Source organism: Pangasianodon hypophthalmus, chromosome 15 (genome assembly GCF_027358585.1).
Source record: "Pangasianodon hypophthalmus isolate fPanHyp1 chromosome 15, fPanHyp1.pri, whole genome shotgun sequence".
Classification (NCBI taxonomy): Eukaryota; Metazoa; Chordata; class Actinopteri; order Siluriformes; family Pangasiidae; genus Pangasianodon; species Pangasianodon hypophthalmus.
In genome coordinates this window covers 9,844,380-9,863,006 of record NC_069724.1, presented here as the reverse complement: position 1 = coordinate 9,863,006, position 18,627 = coordinate 9,844,380, and the positions used below count along the sequence as shown (strand labels likewise).

Below are 18,627 nucleotides of genomic sequence, written 5' to 3'. Positions count from 1 at the left end.
GATCGTGTAATGACACAGGAGTCACAGATCGGGTAATGACACAGGAGTCACAGATCAGGTAATGACACAGGAGTCACAGGTCAGGTAATGACACAGGAGTCACAGGTCAGGTAATGACACAGGAGTCACAGATCGTGTAATGACACAGGAGTCACAGATCGGGTAATGACACAGGAGTCACAGATCGGGTAATGACACAGGAGTCACAGGTCAGGTAATGACACAGGAATCACAGGTCAGGTAATGACACAAGAGTCACAGATCGTGTAATGACACAGGAGTCACAGATCGTGTAATGACACAGGAGTCACAGATTGGGTAACAGCACAAGATTCAGAGATAAGATACCGACACAAGAGTCACAGTAGTTGATGACACAGTGGGTGCACATTAATAACAGAGGAGTCACAGATTGGGTAACAACACAGGGGTGCACATTAACAACAGATCAGGTGACACAGACTGAGCATCGACCCAGGAGTTACAGATTGGGTAACGACACAGAAGTCACAGATTGGTTAACGACACAGGTAAGATTGGGTAATGACACAGGAGTCACAGATTGGGTATGGCATAGGAGACACAGACTGGGTAATGACACAGGGGATGTAGATTAGGTAACAACACGAGTCACAGATTGGGTAATGACACAGGGGATGTAGATTGGGTAATCACACAGGAGTCACAGATTGGGAAATGACACAGGATGTAGATTGGGTAATGATACAGAGGTGTAAAATGGGTAACAGTACAGGAATCACGAATCACGACCCATAATGACTTATAGCCTATCTGCAAACACACAAGATTATCTCATTAAAACTCTTGTATAACTTTTAAAAGCAGTGTTCCTTCAACTTTTTTGAGTCCAGAGACTATATCATACCCTGAAACTTTTTTTTTTTTTTTTGCTGAAAACCAGTGCACAGAAGATCTTCTGTAATATTCTGAAGTTTGTGGCGAGAAGAATGTTCAAAAGCTATTAGATGCTTCATAAACTGTGGATGTCTGAGGCTGAGACTACATATCAGGTAACAAGGGCACAGAGTGAGTACCAACAAGAGGGTGGCAGATCAGGTGACAACATGGGGATGCAGACTGCATAATGACAAGGGGGTTGCAATTATGGTATCTGCAACTTGTGTAACAACACAAGAGGCACATTTTGGGGAGTAACAACATGGGGGATGCAGACTGGGTAACAATACAGGATGTAGATCAAGAAACAACACAGAACACAAAATGAGTAACATCATGGCACACAGATCAGATTAAGACAAGGGTGGCAGATTGGGTACCAACATGAGGTATATATAGAGGCTTGGTTGATGCAGCTTGGGTAACACCACAGGGATTCCAGATCAAGTAACAACATGGGGATTGCAGTTCGAGTAACAACACAAGGAGTTCCCAGATCAGATAATGACATGGGATACAGATTGCAGAATGCAGCTTGGGTTATGGCATAGTACAGGTGATGACTCATAGTCCTCTGAACAACTATCAGGAGAATGACTTGACTCCTATTTGGTATGGTAATGCAAGAGGTCAGTGGTTATCAGACAGGCAGCTTAGGAATCCATCTCTGGATCGATAATACATATATTAGTCTGTGCAGCAAGTCTGAAATTGCAGCAGAAGATGGCAAACTGAGTTATGTTAATACTGCCACTCGGATTGGTGTGCTTTGCATTTCGTTGTTGCACCTCTCCTCTGTAAAGCCTTTGGATATGCTATTTCTGCCATGCAGGGAAATTTCCCTCTTTCTATGCATACTTTATGCTTCAGTGCTTTGAATTTTTACCTATTTTCTGCATGTGTGTGTAGTAGATAGAGCCAGTGTAGAGGAACTGAAAATACAGCTGCAAGTGTGTACATGTGGATAAGGTGGTGGATGTATTTGGTAGGTGTGATGGGGAGAAAAATTTCAGTCCTTCGTCTTGCTCCTATGTATCTCTGGATTTCTCCAGCCCACCTAGAACGCTCCTTTTATTTCTCTCCCTCCTTTTCTTTTTCTCCCTCCACTTTTAGTATTTGAGGGTCGATCATGTAATTGTAGTAAGTAATTGCTTCCATTCAATAGTGTCTATTATTCCGGAAATCGGTGAGAAATGATTGCAGGACTAAGGGGTGGGAAAGATCAGGAGGAAGCCTGTGATGCTTGTGAGAGGATATGATTCACTCATCAGGCCAGCGTTAAGAGTGAGAGGAGGGAGGAGAGTGGAGATCACACTACAGATGAGGACATTTGGCTCTTGCTATGCAAAACTATGACTATACAGCATGGTTTTAGAAAGTCAAATCATTCATGTGTCAGGAACTCTTACAACTCTTGAAACTGTAATTTTATATAATGCTGTGAATAAGTGACATGTTGGTGTCTTATTTAGTTTGGCACTAGAGCTATGAGGTTAATGCACTTTAGCCTGGTCAGGGTTGCAGTGGATCTGGATATTGGAAACACCGGATGAAAGGCAAGAAGACAACCTGAAAGTGCTATTGCACTTTGTAAAAAAAAATGCCTTAGTCAATACACTTGCCACAAAAAGACATGAGTTGTTAGGTAATCTCAGACTTGTTTACATGTGACACACGTCATATATAAAAAAAGGAACGTCCTCATATTCAGACATACATTATGCAGTTGATTTTCTGAGCTCTCTGCTAATAGTATACAAATCTGCATGTAGTTCACACCTCCAAGGTGATTTGTCTTGGGTAGAGGTGTCTGAGGTAGGTGTTTTGAAGTAGCATATAGACTACCGCCATTAAACACAAGCACTTGCCTCTGAGCCCAGAAAAAGAGGGATAGAAAATGCAGGAGGAGAAACACATTTTTTGTTGCTGTCAAGTGTAATATAATGTAACATAAAGGCAAAAAAAAATTTAAACTTGGAAAAATGGAAAAAAAAAAGACAAACATGAAGATATAACCTATATCCAAAAGTTTATGGACACCTCACCATCACACCCTACGGGGCCTAGCCTAAAAATGTTCCAGCATGACGATGACCCTTGGTGCAAAGTGAGGTCTGTGGAGACATGGTTTGCAAAGGTTATAGTGGAAGAAATCTAGTGGCCTGTACACAGCCCTGATCTCAACCCCCCACTGAACACCTTTGGGATGAATTGTAATGCGGACATACATAATCTCATCTGACATCAGTGCCTGACCTCACTAATGCTCTTGTGGCTGAATGGGCAAATCTCCACAGCCACACTCCAAAATCTAGTGGAAAGCCTTCCCAGAAGAGTGGAGGTTATTATAACAGCAAATGGGGACTAAATGCTGAATGGGATGTTGAAAAAGCACATCTGGGTGTAATGGTAAGGTATCCACAAACCTTTGGCCATATAATGTATGAATGATGGCATATCCTACTGGACAGCATCCAATAGGAGTCTAATATATTGCCTCTATATTGCTGCATGAATATTCCTGTCATATTAACTACTGAAAACTTGCTTTCATTTAATAAGATAGCTGCTCCTCATTCGAGACCATATCTCACCAAAAAGCTGCTATGAAACAAGAAAAATGGGCTTAAGTTCCAGGACAGAATTTTTAATGCCAATGGTTACATCTTGGTATTAAATTCTTACTTTGCAAGTGTGAATTGAGCTCTGAATCCGGCCCATGGTTTGGTGTCACGACACACAAGCTTTAGACTCAGGTAAAGTTACAGTAGGTAGGAGGTGATATTGATTTTTCCATGCTCATAATTTTTTTAAAATGAAGAATGATTTAATCGTCTGATAGCCTAAGCTTCCTCGGGTTTAATTAGAGTAGGGGAGGGCATAATAATATTATCAGCTGTGTAGTCTAGAGCTCTTTACCGGCAGCTGCAATCATGACAACTCAGTTTTGTTTTGTTTTTCAGTTAGATTTTTAAGTGATTCTGCAGTAAAGCACAGTATAAAAAAAGTCCATTTTCAATATGTAATGCTTTTACAAATCAGTTGTCTAATGTCCACATGGCTAAGTATCCTGCTGCTGCACAAAGTGATGCATCTGCAGTGCCAAAAAAACAGCATATTTAATCATTTTCTAATTATCATCACTTTAACATTATTTGTAAATTGTTAGATTTGGACTTCACTGAAGGCCTATTTAATATTTTCAGGTCATTTTTTTTTGGCCAAAAATTGAAAGAACTGATGTTAACTATACACTTGTGTAATGTTAACTAAATCTCACATACACTGATAGATTTTGTTTCACATTAATGAACTCAGAACATTCTCCATATACCCTGACAGAAAGCAAGTGTGTCTGTGCAAGTTCAGTCGAGAGCATGCTAGATATGAGGAAGAGCATGTTAGATTATCAGGAGGTGTCAGTTAATATCAGGGAGTTCAAAACAAATCAATCGTGTGCAAATCATTAAAGATTAATATGTCGACTGGCTCATCTGCCATTTTTATTTGGGAAAGACGACTGCTCTTTTACCTAAATGATAGCTCCTAATAGCGTGCTCCATTGCAGAGCTCCTGTGTAAAATACATAAAGGTGAGCAGGTCTGGTAATACAATATAATCAGACAAAAGTCACTGGATGTTGTGGCAATGGAAGATCTCCTGCGATTTTCACACACAACAGTGTCTAAAGTTTGTACAGAATGGAGCGACAGTACTGCGAGCAGAAAAGCTTTGTTGATGAGTGATATCAGGGGAGAATGGCCAGACTGGTTCAATCTGACAGGAAGGCTATGTTAACTCAAATAACTACGCTTTACAACCGTGGTGAGGAGAAAAACATCTCAGAATGCACAACACACTGAACTTTGTAGCAGATGGTCTACCAGAGTAGAAGAGCACATCAGGTTCCACTCCTGTTAGCCAAGAAGAGGAATCTGAGGATACAGTGGGCACAACTGGACAGTTGAAGATTGGAAAATTGTCATCTGTTTTTTTTTTTTCTTCCAAACTTTACACATCAAACATGTCATTGGTTGATTTCCTACTTTTGCAAGAAGGGGGGCACTGTGTGCATTTCATTTTTGACTGGATTGTTGGTTAAATCCTGATATTTGGAGAAATGATTGTGTGCTGTTAATGGGAATGCTTGCTGTTATTCCTCCCAGCAAAATTAGAATTAGAGATCGGTAATGTGGAGAGCGATGGTGCATGGCTTCGGTCTCATGCGTGGAGAAACTGATTTGCAGGTATTAAATCTTAATCAAGCCAGCAGAGAGCAAGCCATGAATAAATAAAGCACTGTAGGCTTACCGGGGCTACAGGCAGTGACCTTTCATTTATCTACAGTGTTTCAAGGTCCCTACCCCCCTCACTTCTCCATCAATCCCTCCCTATTTTCTCTTCTATTCCCTCTACACTTATTCATAATTTTGCTCACAGTGGAACGGTTTTCCAGATACAGATTAGAGCTAGCTCTTGCCTGAAGAGCCTCCACTGATCTTGGGTGTTAAGCCGGCTTTATGCTGTATGATTTCTGGCCTGATTTTGTGTCGCAGGCAAAAATTGTAACATCGCAAAAAAATTCTTTGGTCGTGAGTTCAGATCAGTGGTCTTGGAACACATAATGTGATGTGCTCGCTGGTAGTGCCTTTGTGAACAAAGACAGCTGATGGCAAAGGTCTAGCAGTGTCTGAAATTTTAAATTAAAATCTCCGAGCTGCTATGATGCTTATGTAAAAGCCACCAATAGGACGACAGCATAGTATTATACAAAACTTGAAAGTGGAATGAAATGTTTATGTTTGAGTAAGCCATCATTTAAAATACTGACATGCTCACGATAATTATTATAACGTTACATGCCTACATGCCTGGCCCCTGGTACAGTGTGTTCCAAAGCTACTATATTACCTCAGGGTCACTTAGAATAATGGGCATTCCACGTTGTTCTCTTTAAACCCAAGCACGGACAGCTCCAAACTCCTCTTCTTTGGCTTTTAAAACCTGTTTTCTCTAGGCATAAAATTGGTACTATTATCATGAAGACTTTTTTCTGTTTATGTGGGCCAATTTTCTGTAGATTGTGCTGATTAATGAATGTCATTTTCTTTAATCACAGGTCTATCCTTAGAGGATCTTCAATGCATGATGACATGATGAACCCACTATCAAACAGTCTTTTATAGAATTCAGCCAAGATTTTGTGGGGGGGATCATCAATCATACAGTGTGACATTTTAAAAGACTGCTGAAATCGCACAGTCTACAACCCAATTCTCTCAGTTTCACTCTGGCATTCTGGCACGCTTTCCCATATGCAGTGTTTATTCCATTTGAATGGAACAAGTGTGTGGTTGTTCCCCCTTGGTGCTGTTCTTTAGGCAGGCGAAAGCACAGCAATCATACTCGGGTATATACCAAAACAATCGGTCCAAGAGCTTCTGAGCGAGGTGTTCTCAGTCCGCTTCCAAGTGAACTCTGTTCCCAACTGCAATAACAGGAAGTGAACCAGACATGTGTTTTGGGTTGCAGCATTTTTTTGTAGATGAGAGCTGCTATAATGAGCCATGAGGACCAGAGGACAGAGATATAGCGATGCCATGTGTTCCGGATTTCTGGACTGATGAACAAAAAGAGAAAATAATCACTGGATGAGACACACAAAATGTTTTAAACTAGTTATTTAAATAATTACCTAATCATTTCTTTTGCTCTGACTCTGCCTTCACTGTGCTTGGGTGATTTTTACATGCTCTTTTGAAAAGTATTGTCTGTCCAATGAATAAAAGTGTTTTATTGGTATGTTTTTCAGACTTACATGCCCCTCAACCTTCAACCAGTTTTTTTTTTTTTCTTTTTATTATGTCCGGTGTGTTACTAAGCCAAATCAAATAGCAAACCAAGCAACCAAAAATATATACATTTTGCTATGACTTCATAGCAAATAGACTTCAGATTCAGCAAATAGACTGAATGTATGAAAGTGTCCTTAGTTTCATCACCTGAACACTGACTGATGTGTCCTTTCAATATCTAATAACTCCAAACAATGCACTAGCAAGGACATAATGTACTGACTGCACTTATGAAGCCAGTCTTCAGTAGCAATAACATGCTTATCGCACTCCACTAATGCTTCCTGTCCTGCCATGGTGGCAGGTGTGTATGTGTGTGCGCTACAGTGACAGTCACACTTTTAACCGTTTGGTGGTGATCAGAGAGGCCGCATTATACACAGCGACATGGGAGGCATGTGGGAGAAGGTGTGTTTGTCCCTGGATTATATCTGCTTATGAATGATCCCGTATGCCAGGCGATGGAGCAGTGGAGCACCACACACCTCGAGTTACTGGTGTCGTGTCCGCTCAATTGAGGCTTTTATTAAATCGACTTTGTCTCACAGGGTCAGATCGATTAGTCATGCTTACAGCGATCCCAGACGACTCTGTCCCTCAGACGTCACCGTGACGGACTGTGTGTCTGCATGTGGGAACGTGCTTAGCAGAAGACAGCATATTTCATATGGGATTTGAAAAGACTGCAGCTACCAGCCTTTCTCCCGGTCAGGCTGGAGAAATAAATGTCAAAAGTAACAGAAATATGCAACAATAAAAGTAGTTTTATATATCGTAAATCCATAGTTAATTCCGTAAATGTATCTTGACATAAATGTGATAAATATTAATAAGTAATGAATATTTAAAATATTTTGTATGTATGTTCCTCACTACAAATAATATTCACACATTTGTGCTCATGTTATGGATTTGCAGAGAATTATTCATGTTTTGAAGTTTCAACTTCTTGCCCCCTCAGCTCCCTGCAGCCATTCAGCCATTCTTGGCATACGTTTCTACTTGTTTCACGAAGTCTACAAATTAAATATTCATAATTTTGAATCCTAATATGAAAAAAAAGCCCACTGCATTACATTTCTGCATGAACAGGGTCAAGCTGGAAGAACAAGGGAGCTATTCTACAGGCGGTTCTCTGGATATGATGTGTACTTTGGATCCTTGTTCTGTTTTCATAAAAAAAAAAAAAGATATTTTCATAAACATTGGATCAATATTTGAAGAAATAAATTTTGGATTATTAAAATTGCCTTAAACTGCATCACTTGGAAAATGCTACTGATATTTCAGCCACCGTCTCTTTCTCCTTTACCGTCATCCTCTTTTTATAAAGCATGTAGTGATTTATATTAGCAGTATCTTGCACTAACGGCAATCTTTAATCTACCTGTCTTGCTACTCAGTAATTGCTGAAACGCATCATTCAAGATCTTTCATTAATTTTAGCCCCAAAATGAAAAACAAGCAAAGGAGAAATATGGGAACTTTACTATTTATGGGAGATTTATTATTTTAAAGCCAAAAACATCTCATATTATTTTTTCTTTCATTTCTGTTCCATTTAGAACACAGTGTGAACAGACCATTTGCAAATCTGATTATGGATTTGTGATTCAGGAAATTACAATTTTAATGTTTCGTCTCCATCATTACAGTTAGGATTCAAGAAATCTCTGAATGGAAAAAAATAAATAAATAAATTCACAGCGTCCCTTTTGATTTTGCATAATCAACACAAGGTGTAAATGTAAGCGGTGCTAGTTTTTGCTGTGCCGCCTCCGTGGAAATTCTTGTCAGTGACGTCCCCTCCTGCCCACCACGAATGCCGATCTGTCACCATGGCATCCCATCAAAGTGTCCTTTTCACGAGAGAAGATCTTAAACTAGCCGATGTCACAGACTATCAGCAAGGACCCCAGGCAAGTTTCTAAATTTGGAGCAGGGTTTGTGATCCCTGACTATCTGGTACTCATTCATCTATGCTTGAGGGCTGTTTCTATGAGGTGGAACACGCCGTAAGCTCAGGGAAATCGGTTGCTCGTCAGTATTCTGGGCATGTTTCTCTCTCAGCGCCGCGACGCTCCGGTGGTCCACTGCATGTTTCATTTTCAGTTCCATGCCGAGGGGATAAGCCGTGGCCTCATCATGCTTGATTATAGATTTCCTAATCTTTGCTTGGCACACTCTGCTGACTGATCTTTCTCTTCTTTCTCTTTTCCTCTGCTGTCCTCTCTCTCCATATCACCTGTATTCCTTTTGTCCTCTTCTTCCCTCGTTTCCTCTCCCACGGTTCAGGTCTCTGTCCGGTCGTATCGTAGGAGGTGTCTGGTGGTTCTTCACCTTAATCATCATCTCCTCCTACACGGCTAACTTGGCTGCCTTCCTCACCGTAGAGAGAATGGTGTCGCCTATCGAGAGTGCCGAAGACCTGGCCAAGCAGACAGACATAGCATACGGCACTCTAGACTCAGGCTCCACCAAAGAGTTTTTCAGGGTGAGTGGAGCACAATGAGAAAACTAATCAAGCTGTCATGATTAGCTTATTAGCTTTATGTCACGAGTAAATGAAGAAGATTTCTTAGTTACATTTATTTAAAGGAAATTTTCATGAAGACATTAAAACACATGCAGAACTATTGAAGAACATATTTAGAGAATAATGCGTGGGTATATGAGCAGACCATGTCATTATTCTCAAGATGACATGAAATGGTTTGTAAACTGGGTTAGTATTGATGTAAAAGGAAATATGGACTTCATAACACAATCATAAGAACTGCCTGAGTTTTAATAAACAGTCAATGTTGCCAAGATTATATCATATTGGAAGTCTATAAATGGCACCCTTCTGTGTTTCCTATATAAATTACATTATACACATACACATATTTGTCTAGGACAGTTATTTCCATATTTATAAGGGCTTTGTTTCAAGGAAATGTCCTCAGTGCAGAGCTGTAGGTTCATCTACGGAATTTCATTTACTAAAATTGTTTACTCCATTTATAAGACTAGCTCTTACAGTGCCCTCTAAAATTACTGTTAAAAATGTGAAGAAATGATTGGATAAAATAAACATTACACACAATAATTCAAAATTTTCCACTCAAAAAGTAAGAGAAACTAGTTACAAAATTATTGATTATTGAAACAAAATTACTGACACTCTAAGAGATATTTTAAAGAACTGCAAAGAAATAGTCAGTCTCAGCCCCCAGGAATTCTGTTGTTCCCTTTAACCACAAGGTATAAATATGATGTTGCACAAATGTGGAATCCTTTTTGGCATAGTAAAAAAAAAACAAAATCAAAAGAGACAGATGGCTATTGACCTGCACAGTACAGTTAACAATACCACTAAGCAAAAATTAGGGCTATAAGTTTCACATGTCTGAAACAATTGGAAATTTGCCAGGAACTGGGCCCATGAGCCGACTGTTCCGCACACACAGTGAGAAATATGGTGAAGGGAGGGAAAAAAAAAAGCTCAAACATCTGTTTTAGCATTGTGCAGTTTAGATTCTTGTGTTTATCAACCGTTAAATGCCACTTTCACAACAGCAAGCTGCTTGAAAGCATTGCAAATGCATTGCTGAATTGAAGAGCGAAGTCCACATGCACAAACCTATTACAAAGGAGCTTAAAATGCATGGTGGAGTGGAAAAAGATCCACTACAAGTGTCTCCAACCTTGTTAAACATTAAAGCAAGAGACTCGGTGCTTGTATTCTTCTTGTGTTATTGAGCAGGTGTCACATTAAAATAGTCATTTTAAGGGTGGCAGTAATTTTGGAACCAATGCCTAGTAGGAACAAATTGTAAAAAATTTGTAAAATTCATAAGTTTATATATTTTTTGATTATTTTAATGACGGGTGCTAATAATTACGGAGGGCACTGTTTTTAAGAACCCATGTCTTTCTATACATTTTTTTATATTCCATCAAATACAAGGTTATTTACTAGCCCTTTCATGTCCTCATGTAATGTACGTTATTTATTGCTTATGCATGTCAGTCATTATGATCATTGCCTTCAAATAAAGAGCTATGATTATTTCTCACTGTGTATGACGTTTAAGAATTTTAGAATTTGTCCCATTCACAACCTACCATGACTTTTCAAGATTCAAGATTCAAGCGTTTATTGTCATACGTACAGGAAACAGTCTGTTACACCATACAATGAAATTCTTACTCTGTGAATCCTCCAGGAGCATAAGACATAAATTAAGGACATAAGAAAATAATACACAAGGCGTAAATTACAAATTTACAATTACAAAATGACTAATAATGCACTTACAAATTTACAGTTACAAAATTACTAATAGAGTTTGACCCCCTATAGTTTGACCCCAATAATTTGACCCCCTGCATTTACATGCCACTGTCTGCCATCTCCTAGAGGTCAAAGATCGCCGTATATGAGAAAATGTGGAGCTACATGAAGTCAGCTGAGCCCACAGTGTTCACCAAGACCACGGCAGAGGGCGTGGCTCGGGTGAGAAAGTCCAAGGGGAAGTACGCCTTCCTACTGGAATCCACCATGAACGAGTACACGGAGCAGCGCAAGCCCTGCGACACCATGAAGGTCGGAGGCAACCTGGACTCCAAAGGCTACGGAGTGGCTACGCCCAAGGGCTCACAGTTAAGGTGGGTGGAGTAGTATAACAATATGTCACGTGTTGTTATGGTATTCCACCTTCCCTGGCGTGCCTACCTCTACTTGATTTTTGTTTTGTTTCGTTTCACTTTTATTGCATTCTTAAGCATTTTAGTGTGGAGTTACTGCGTGTTTTGTTTTATAGCATATGATTTATGAGATGCTTCACTCAGGTAATTGAGTTGCATGCAGATGTTGTTTATATGTACTTGACAATGCTAGAAATGTTATGTTGACGGCGATATGGATTTTACGACTGAGACAAGAGCCCAGTGAGCACCCGGCCTGGTCTGACACTGTCTCACATTCACACTAATGATAAAATTTACCGTCCATGGCCTTGAGGCTAAGAGATAAGAGAGCGTAATTGGCCCTGCTGTCTGGGTAGGAAGAACGGTGTGGTGGTCCTCTCGTGAGCTGTTCCACCCCATCGTAATAGATACTGTTCTTTAATGATACTGTATATGCTGTGCCATTGACTAAAATCACCCATATTGTTAACTCCAATCTTATTAAGCATTATGGGAGAAGACTTAGTACTGCTTTGATAGCAAGGGGAGCATGTAGGTGTGCCAATATTTGTGACACATATTTTTTGATGAGTTTTTTTTCCTTAGATTAAATTTACTTCATTTAAAGGTTAGACTTCTCACATACTTTGCAGTGTGAGATTAGCCTAATTAAAAACCAAGACAATTGTCATAACATTTTCATAATCCCCATTATTTACCAAGGGTGCCAATAATTCTGGAGCTGACCGTACCAAGTAGCATTAAACCTGCAAAACTTGGTTGTGCATATTAACCACAACCAAGGAGTTATCACTGGAGTATATAAACATAATTAACTAGCTATAGTTAAGTCAGAAGCTGTTACATTCTAATATTAATTATTAAAATTAAGGAATAAAATATTTCAGAATGTGGTGTTTTAGGGAAATAATCAAGGACAGTATAGTGTGATGTGTTACCATACTGCAGTTGGTCCTATACTAGCATGTCCCAAAGTGTTTTATTACTCTTATATCAGAAAGTCATTCCCTCACTTTCTCTTGAAGTTACTAAGACAAAAAAAGGTTCTGGGTTTTTCTGAGGTTTTTTACGTCATTCTTCCTAAAGACTTTCTTTTGGCAGAAACCTAGTAATGGAGACTCCTTCCAAAAATTTTAAATAAACCCCACCTTACAGAAAACTTCACCACATCAATGATTTTCTTTGTCAAATAACATCAAGCATTAGAGCATATTAAACGAGCATGGTAATATTAACCTTTGATTTGAATTACAGCTGGAAAAACTGCAAATTAATCAATAGCTTCTGACCAATCAGATTCAAGAACTCAACACTACTGTGGTATAAAATGATGTAGTAAGCTAGCAATAAGGGTAAGTCAAGAGGAACAGCTCCGCAGGGAGGACCACCTAGGTGTAATACTATGCAATCACAGATGCCTGCTCAGTAATGTATGCAGAAGTGAACAATTAGCACTCTCCCATAAGTGTGTTTAGCTATTTTATTTAAAGCCACAGTGGCTTCATGTCTTGCGACAGAAGCACAAATCCTCACCCTCAGTGAATTTACAGACTGACAGAGTGGAAGCATAAAGCAAAATGCTAGAATTCTTCTCCTGCATGTGAATGTTCAGATATGTATGTGTGGGCATGTACAGCAAAAGATTTACAGCAAAAATCCAAAGCAAACTGAGTGTGACTAATTAATCCTGTTCAGTCTGTAAACTCCCACATTCGGTCTGCTCAGGAAGTCGAACACTCAGTGAGGAGAGTCACTTACAGACGACTGTAGCCTCCTGGGTCAGACATTTCACTGGAGTTACTGTTGTCTGCCTGTCACTTCTCCTGCGTGTGATCCTCCCACAGACAGGAGTGCAGTGTCAGAGCATGGCTTTTCTGAGGCTTTTTCTGGGCTCTGACTCTCCAACGCTTTTTAACGCTCTTCTGTCTGTTCACTCCTCAGCTCCGACGGGCTTTACTGCATTCTTTCCCCATCTCGTCTCTGTCTTTGCTCCAGTGGGCTTTCTTTATGAGTGTTGCATTCAGGATAAACCTCTCTTGATAATTTAAAAATAATTTCCCAGATCATAATTGAATTAAAACTTTGCAAAGTTTTAATATGCAAGGATAGAGATTACGTTGGGGGGCCGGGGGGGGTTGGTGTTACTTGGCATACGACTTGAATAAAATTATAATTGAAATAATATAAATATCAGACCAAAAATAATTTCCATCTGACTGGTGTAAGCACTGATTGTCTCCCAAGGTTTATTTTGCTCATAAATAAAATATAGAACTCTCACACAGTGCTTTATAAAATTGTAGGAATAAGCATAATTAATCCCTCCTCTTATAATTACCAACAAAGGAGCTATGCTAATACCTACTTGAAAAAGCAAAGGTGTTTCTAGCTAGCTAACTCGAGGAAACAGCAAGGAGTTGTGCTAGCTAACTGTGGAGGTATGGAAAGGAGACAGCTAATGGAGTTTTTCCACCAGACTCAGGTCCTCAGCCAGGGTATGGATGGTTCTGGATTCAGAAAAATCTGCATATCATACCATGCAAGGTGATACCAGACCTCCACTTGAACGCTAACGCAGACGAACTGCAAGAAGATCTGTTAGCTAAAGAGTTCAGCTAATTTTGGAGGTACAGTAAGGAAACAGCTAATAGCACTTTTACACTGGACACAGGTCCTTGAGCAGGTTATGCCTGGTTCTGGATTCAGAATAATTTACATACCGTAAAACTCTGCATGATATCGTACCTCCATAGTTAGCTAATACAATCAAACAGCAAGCAGTTGTGTTAGCTAACTGTGGAGGAGTGGTAAGGAGACAGCTAGTCACCAGCTAATCAGCTTTTTCCCTGCACAGCACAGTACAGTTTGTTAAATGTCATCACGCAATCTCCTTTTACACACGATTTGATTTTATGTGTCGAGACAGAAAGCAGGTGATCAAATAAACCTTTTTCCATTGTACTCAATAGGAATTTTGAGGTATTCTAGCTAGTTGTTTTTGTTTGTTTGTTTGTTTGTTTGTTTTTTGAAAATGGTGGTTGAACAGCAATTTTTTGTTTGACCAATCGATGGTACTTGTGGTATCCTGGCAAACAGGGTAACCAAATTCAGCACACTTGGTTACAGTATGGCTGACTTGGCATTGAAAATAACAGGAAAATGGGTTTGTCTAATTTGTTACTGTACCATGCTGTCTGTGGAAAAGCTAGCTAAACATGCTGTAACTTAACTCACCAGTTCAGGATGTGAAATTGACATGTGGCCTTAAAATCCAAAAGCAACCCAGTCTCACAGAAAAACCGTTCATATGCAACTTATTTGTAGCACCTGCTCTACTTTGAATATCAACATTATGGCACAAGCATTTGTTGAATGCTCGAATGCAGTATATGAGATATTTGAGTAAAATCGATACGTAATAAATAATTCTACCTCTTTTTTAAACATATTGAGCCCAATTCATGCATAAAGTTTGTGCTTTTTATGACATATGATTAGACTGCAAACAAAAAGGGTTTGCTAGTCACCTGGTACTGGAGTATATTAACGTGGCTATTTTCAAAATGAGGATCGTTTTTATCCTGTAAATTCTTTAGAATACTGAGAATACAGATATTTTCGGTGTTTTGAAAATACCTGCGTTATCACGCCGTGTTAGTTTTATACGTTGCTATGCAACGTATGCTTGTGCCAGAGTGTTGATATTCAACACATGGAATGTGCTGGAGATAAGTTGCATGCCAACATTTTTTCTAAGAGACTGGGTTATCAGAAGTTGGAACATCCAAAATCACTTTAGTGGTACGAGGCTGGAAAAAAAAAACACCTTAAATTTACAACAGCAGGGAAAAAGCCTAATATGAGGCATTCATTTTGATTATGCATATGCTGATTTGTTCACGCTTTACCTCACCATTTATATCAGAACTAATAGACACCAAAGGTATTGATGTAGTGCTAGAAATCTCACGTCGAGCAAGAGATCAGGCTTAATCAGCACTTCTCAAGATGCTCAGTTCATCTGTAGACAGCCCAGGGGGACAAAAACAGGTTTTCAATACTGCAAAGGTCCTCTGTGTATCTCAAAGCAATATTGACTAATGAGGACGCATGAGAGAGAGCAGAAGACGGGGGGAAGGGTGAAGGAATAAGAGAGAGTAGATGTGTAGCCAGTGGAGATATCGATTTTCCCAGTTCTTTTATATTAGTGCTCCTTTGTTGTTCTTGTTAGAAACAAATTAGGCATGTGTAATTTACATCAAAACATGGGAAAGGAGCAACAGTGTTTGGTTATAAATCTCGTCTCTCTCAGTCCACCTCACCTCTGAGACCTACCTCACAATTGTTTACAGAAAATTGGATTTGAAGAGGCAAGCTGTATTCGAACGTTTTGCTAGTTTCGTATATATATATATAAACAAATCGTATATATTACACAGAATTTGGTAATATATTAATGCAACACATTTACATAATAAACTGCCTACCTGGCTACTGATAGCTCCATCTACTTAGCCTTTTAAAAATAGAAACCAATAGAAGCCTGATAAAATAGAAACCTGTAGTCTTGAGAATATACCAGAACAGTTTCTAAAGGTGTCTTGTCTTTGTGGATAACTCCTGAAAACTTAAGCAGGATACAATCAAAGGGACTGGCTAGTCAAACTAGCTGTCTGGCTAATATCACCAAGGCTGATAGCGCCATCTTCATAGCCATTCTCCAAATTTCATCCAAGTTTCATTGAGATATTGAGCATAGATTTTTTTAACACAAACTATTCAGTGATTAATTAGTAGATTAGTTGCAGCTAAAAAATCTAAAAATAAAAAATGGGCAGAGAAACTGAATAGCTATATGATTGCTAGCAAATTGGCTTTATATTTTACTGTCATACCTAATATAAAATAAGTGTTTCCTGGATTTATTTAAATTGCTCATTTAATTAAAAAAAATCTGACCATTCAGAAAAGTGTGGTGTTATGGATGTTATAGCAGTTTAGAAAAAATTTTGAGACATAAGCTACATAAAGTTCCCTGTACAAATGACACTGAATGATTTCTCTCTACTGGAAACAACAAATAGTGATGATGGTAAGAGCATCACTTCCTGTTTGGCTTCTCAGACAAGTACCACAGGTGAGGTGTACCTCAGAGATGAGATCTGGGCCCAGACTTTTTTTAAAAGAGAGGTTTGTCCAGTGCATTAATGTGATTCATATGGGGAAAGTGGGGAACGGGGACTAAAACTTTCCACCCCTATAACTGCTTTTTTTCTTTCCTCTGATTGGATCCTGCTCACTCTGACAAACTATGTTTTATCGTTTCAAGAAGTGCAGTTAACCTGGCAGTTTTAAAACTGAATGAACAAGGCCTGTTGGACAAATTGAAAAACAAGTGGTGGTACGACAAAGGAGAGTGTGGCAGCGGAGGAGGTGGTGAGAAGGTTAGCCACTATGCCGACAAACGCGGGTAAAAAGATTCCTCAGCAACGGGCGCATCTGCCGGGGCCACATCACAGCCACACACATCCGAGCATCACTTTAACCTTATTCAGATTGTAATGAGACACGAAGGAAAGCAGTTACTGTCAGAGCACAAATATTCGCTTTCAGCTGGGACTTTGATGGTATACATGCACTGTATTTAGAGGGGATGTATCACGTTTTCTATTTCTTCCGCAATTTATCACATAAAAAAATGTTATTGGCTTCCTTGTGTCATTCCTATTCTCTGCTGGAAGAGACATCCATCTTTTAGGATGAATAATGCAGGATCCATTCAGCCGCTTTTAACAGGAACTGCAGCAGACGTGTTTTACGCTGGCACAGGAAACTAGTCAAAGCCGTGTCATTGTGAAGAGCTTAGATGAAGCACCATGACCATTTCTTGAATATTTAACAGCTTCCAGCTTCCAAAAGACGGCTTTGTGCACAATTCCTGAAAACATTGGGCTGGTTTCCATCAAAGGGAATTTATGCAGAAAAAAAGGGAAAAAAACAGATTCAATACAATGTACAGTATGTGAAAAACTATAGTGCCAATCAGAAATTAATTTACTGTCACATGACCAGATTTTCATCATGCTTCTCCAAAGACAGACCCACACAACAGAAGAGCACGAAAAGCAGGAGAATGAGAAGAACTGGACATAAACATTTATCAGCAGTCCATTCTCTTTCTGTAACAAATGTTAGTGGGAAACTCATGAAAAAAATGAGAAAACGGTAACGCTTTATATTACAGTTTCCTTTACACTAACATTATTTACTGCTGTGGTTAACATTAGCAAACTATGAACTTCAGCATTAATACACCATAAGCAATGTTAACAAAGTAACACATGTATTAGTTTGTTTAAATGTTTAAATAAATCCGCCGGCAGTGACGTAGTTTGAATTGTTCAATCAGTGACAAAGAGTAAGTCCATACATTAGCAAAAATTAAATCACAGTATGTTTTTAAATACTGATAAAATACTGTTTAAATAGTGGAACTTTCTTCTATCTATCTATCTATCTATCTATATATATATATATATATATATATATTTATATTATAATATAATCATATTATTTCGAAGATACCTTAGATTTCGGATTTTCAAAAAGGATTTTTTTTTTTTGGTCCAAAGAGGGCTTTTTGGTTTGCCAATATTTTTATTAGAATTTAATTTGTAGGAAATTATGTCATTATGTAAGCATTTTATTGCAAAAATGTCTCACCTAAGAATATGTCAGAATATGTCTCACCTAAAAATAATAAGCAATTTTTTTTTATTTCAGCATTTGTAGTATGTGCATAAATTTGATGGAAACACAAAATTTATTTAAAACATATCCTCACATTTTTGGAGAACAAAAAAATATCACATGCATAATCACATATGTGTTTTACTGCTGGTGTTCGCCAATAGTTGTGGGCTAACAGTAACTGCGTCCCAAGCTTTTTTTTACAAGAACCAGGCCGTGGCAGTATGTGCCCGTTGCCTAAAGCGATGGAGCAGGGTCCCATGCACATGTCTGTAGCTCCAGTCCCAGGCCTGGACTCTTCCTGCTGAAGGAGCATAGAGACATGTACTCCAGTGGGACCCTGCACTCTATCACTTTGCCACTGCAACTGCTGTGTCAGCTAATGTAACTGAATAACATAAAATAACAT

The 18,627-nt window shown here is 39.0% G+C and overlaps 1 protein-coding gene across 4 annotated transcripts in view; it reads left to right on the top strand.

Annotated features, from left to right (window-relative positions):
* The window catches only part of gria4b (glutamate receptor, ionotropic, AMPA 4b), a 107,817-nt gene that overhangs the window by 79,295 nt on the left and 9,895 nt on the right, over window positions 1-18,627 (top strand). For 2 of the 4 annotated variants that reach the window (XM_026938473.3, XM_026938472.3), the window contains exons 12-14: window positions 9,069-9,267; window positions 11,179-11,426; window positions 16,798-16,912. In XM_026938473.3, coding sequence (XP_026794274.1) covers window positions 9,069-9,267; window positions 11,179-11,426; window positions 16,798-16,912 — 562 coding nt within the window. The remainder of the gene's footprint in view (window positions 1-9,068; window positions 9,268-11,178; window positions 11,427-16,797; window positions 16,913-18,627) is intronic. The other 2 variants (XM_026938474.3, XM_053240393.1) reach the window with 1 other exon arrangement.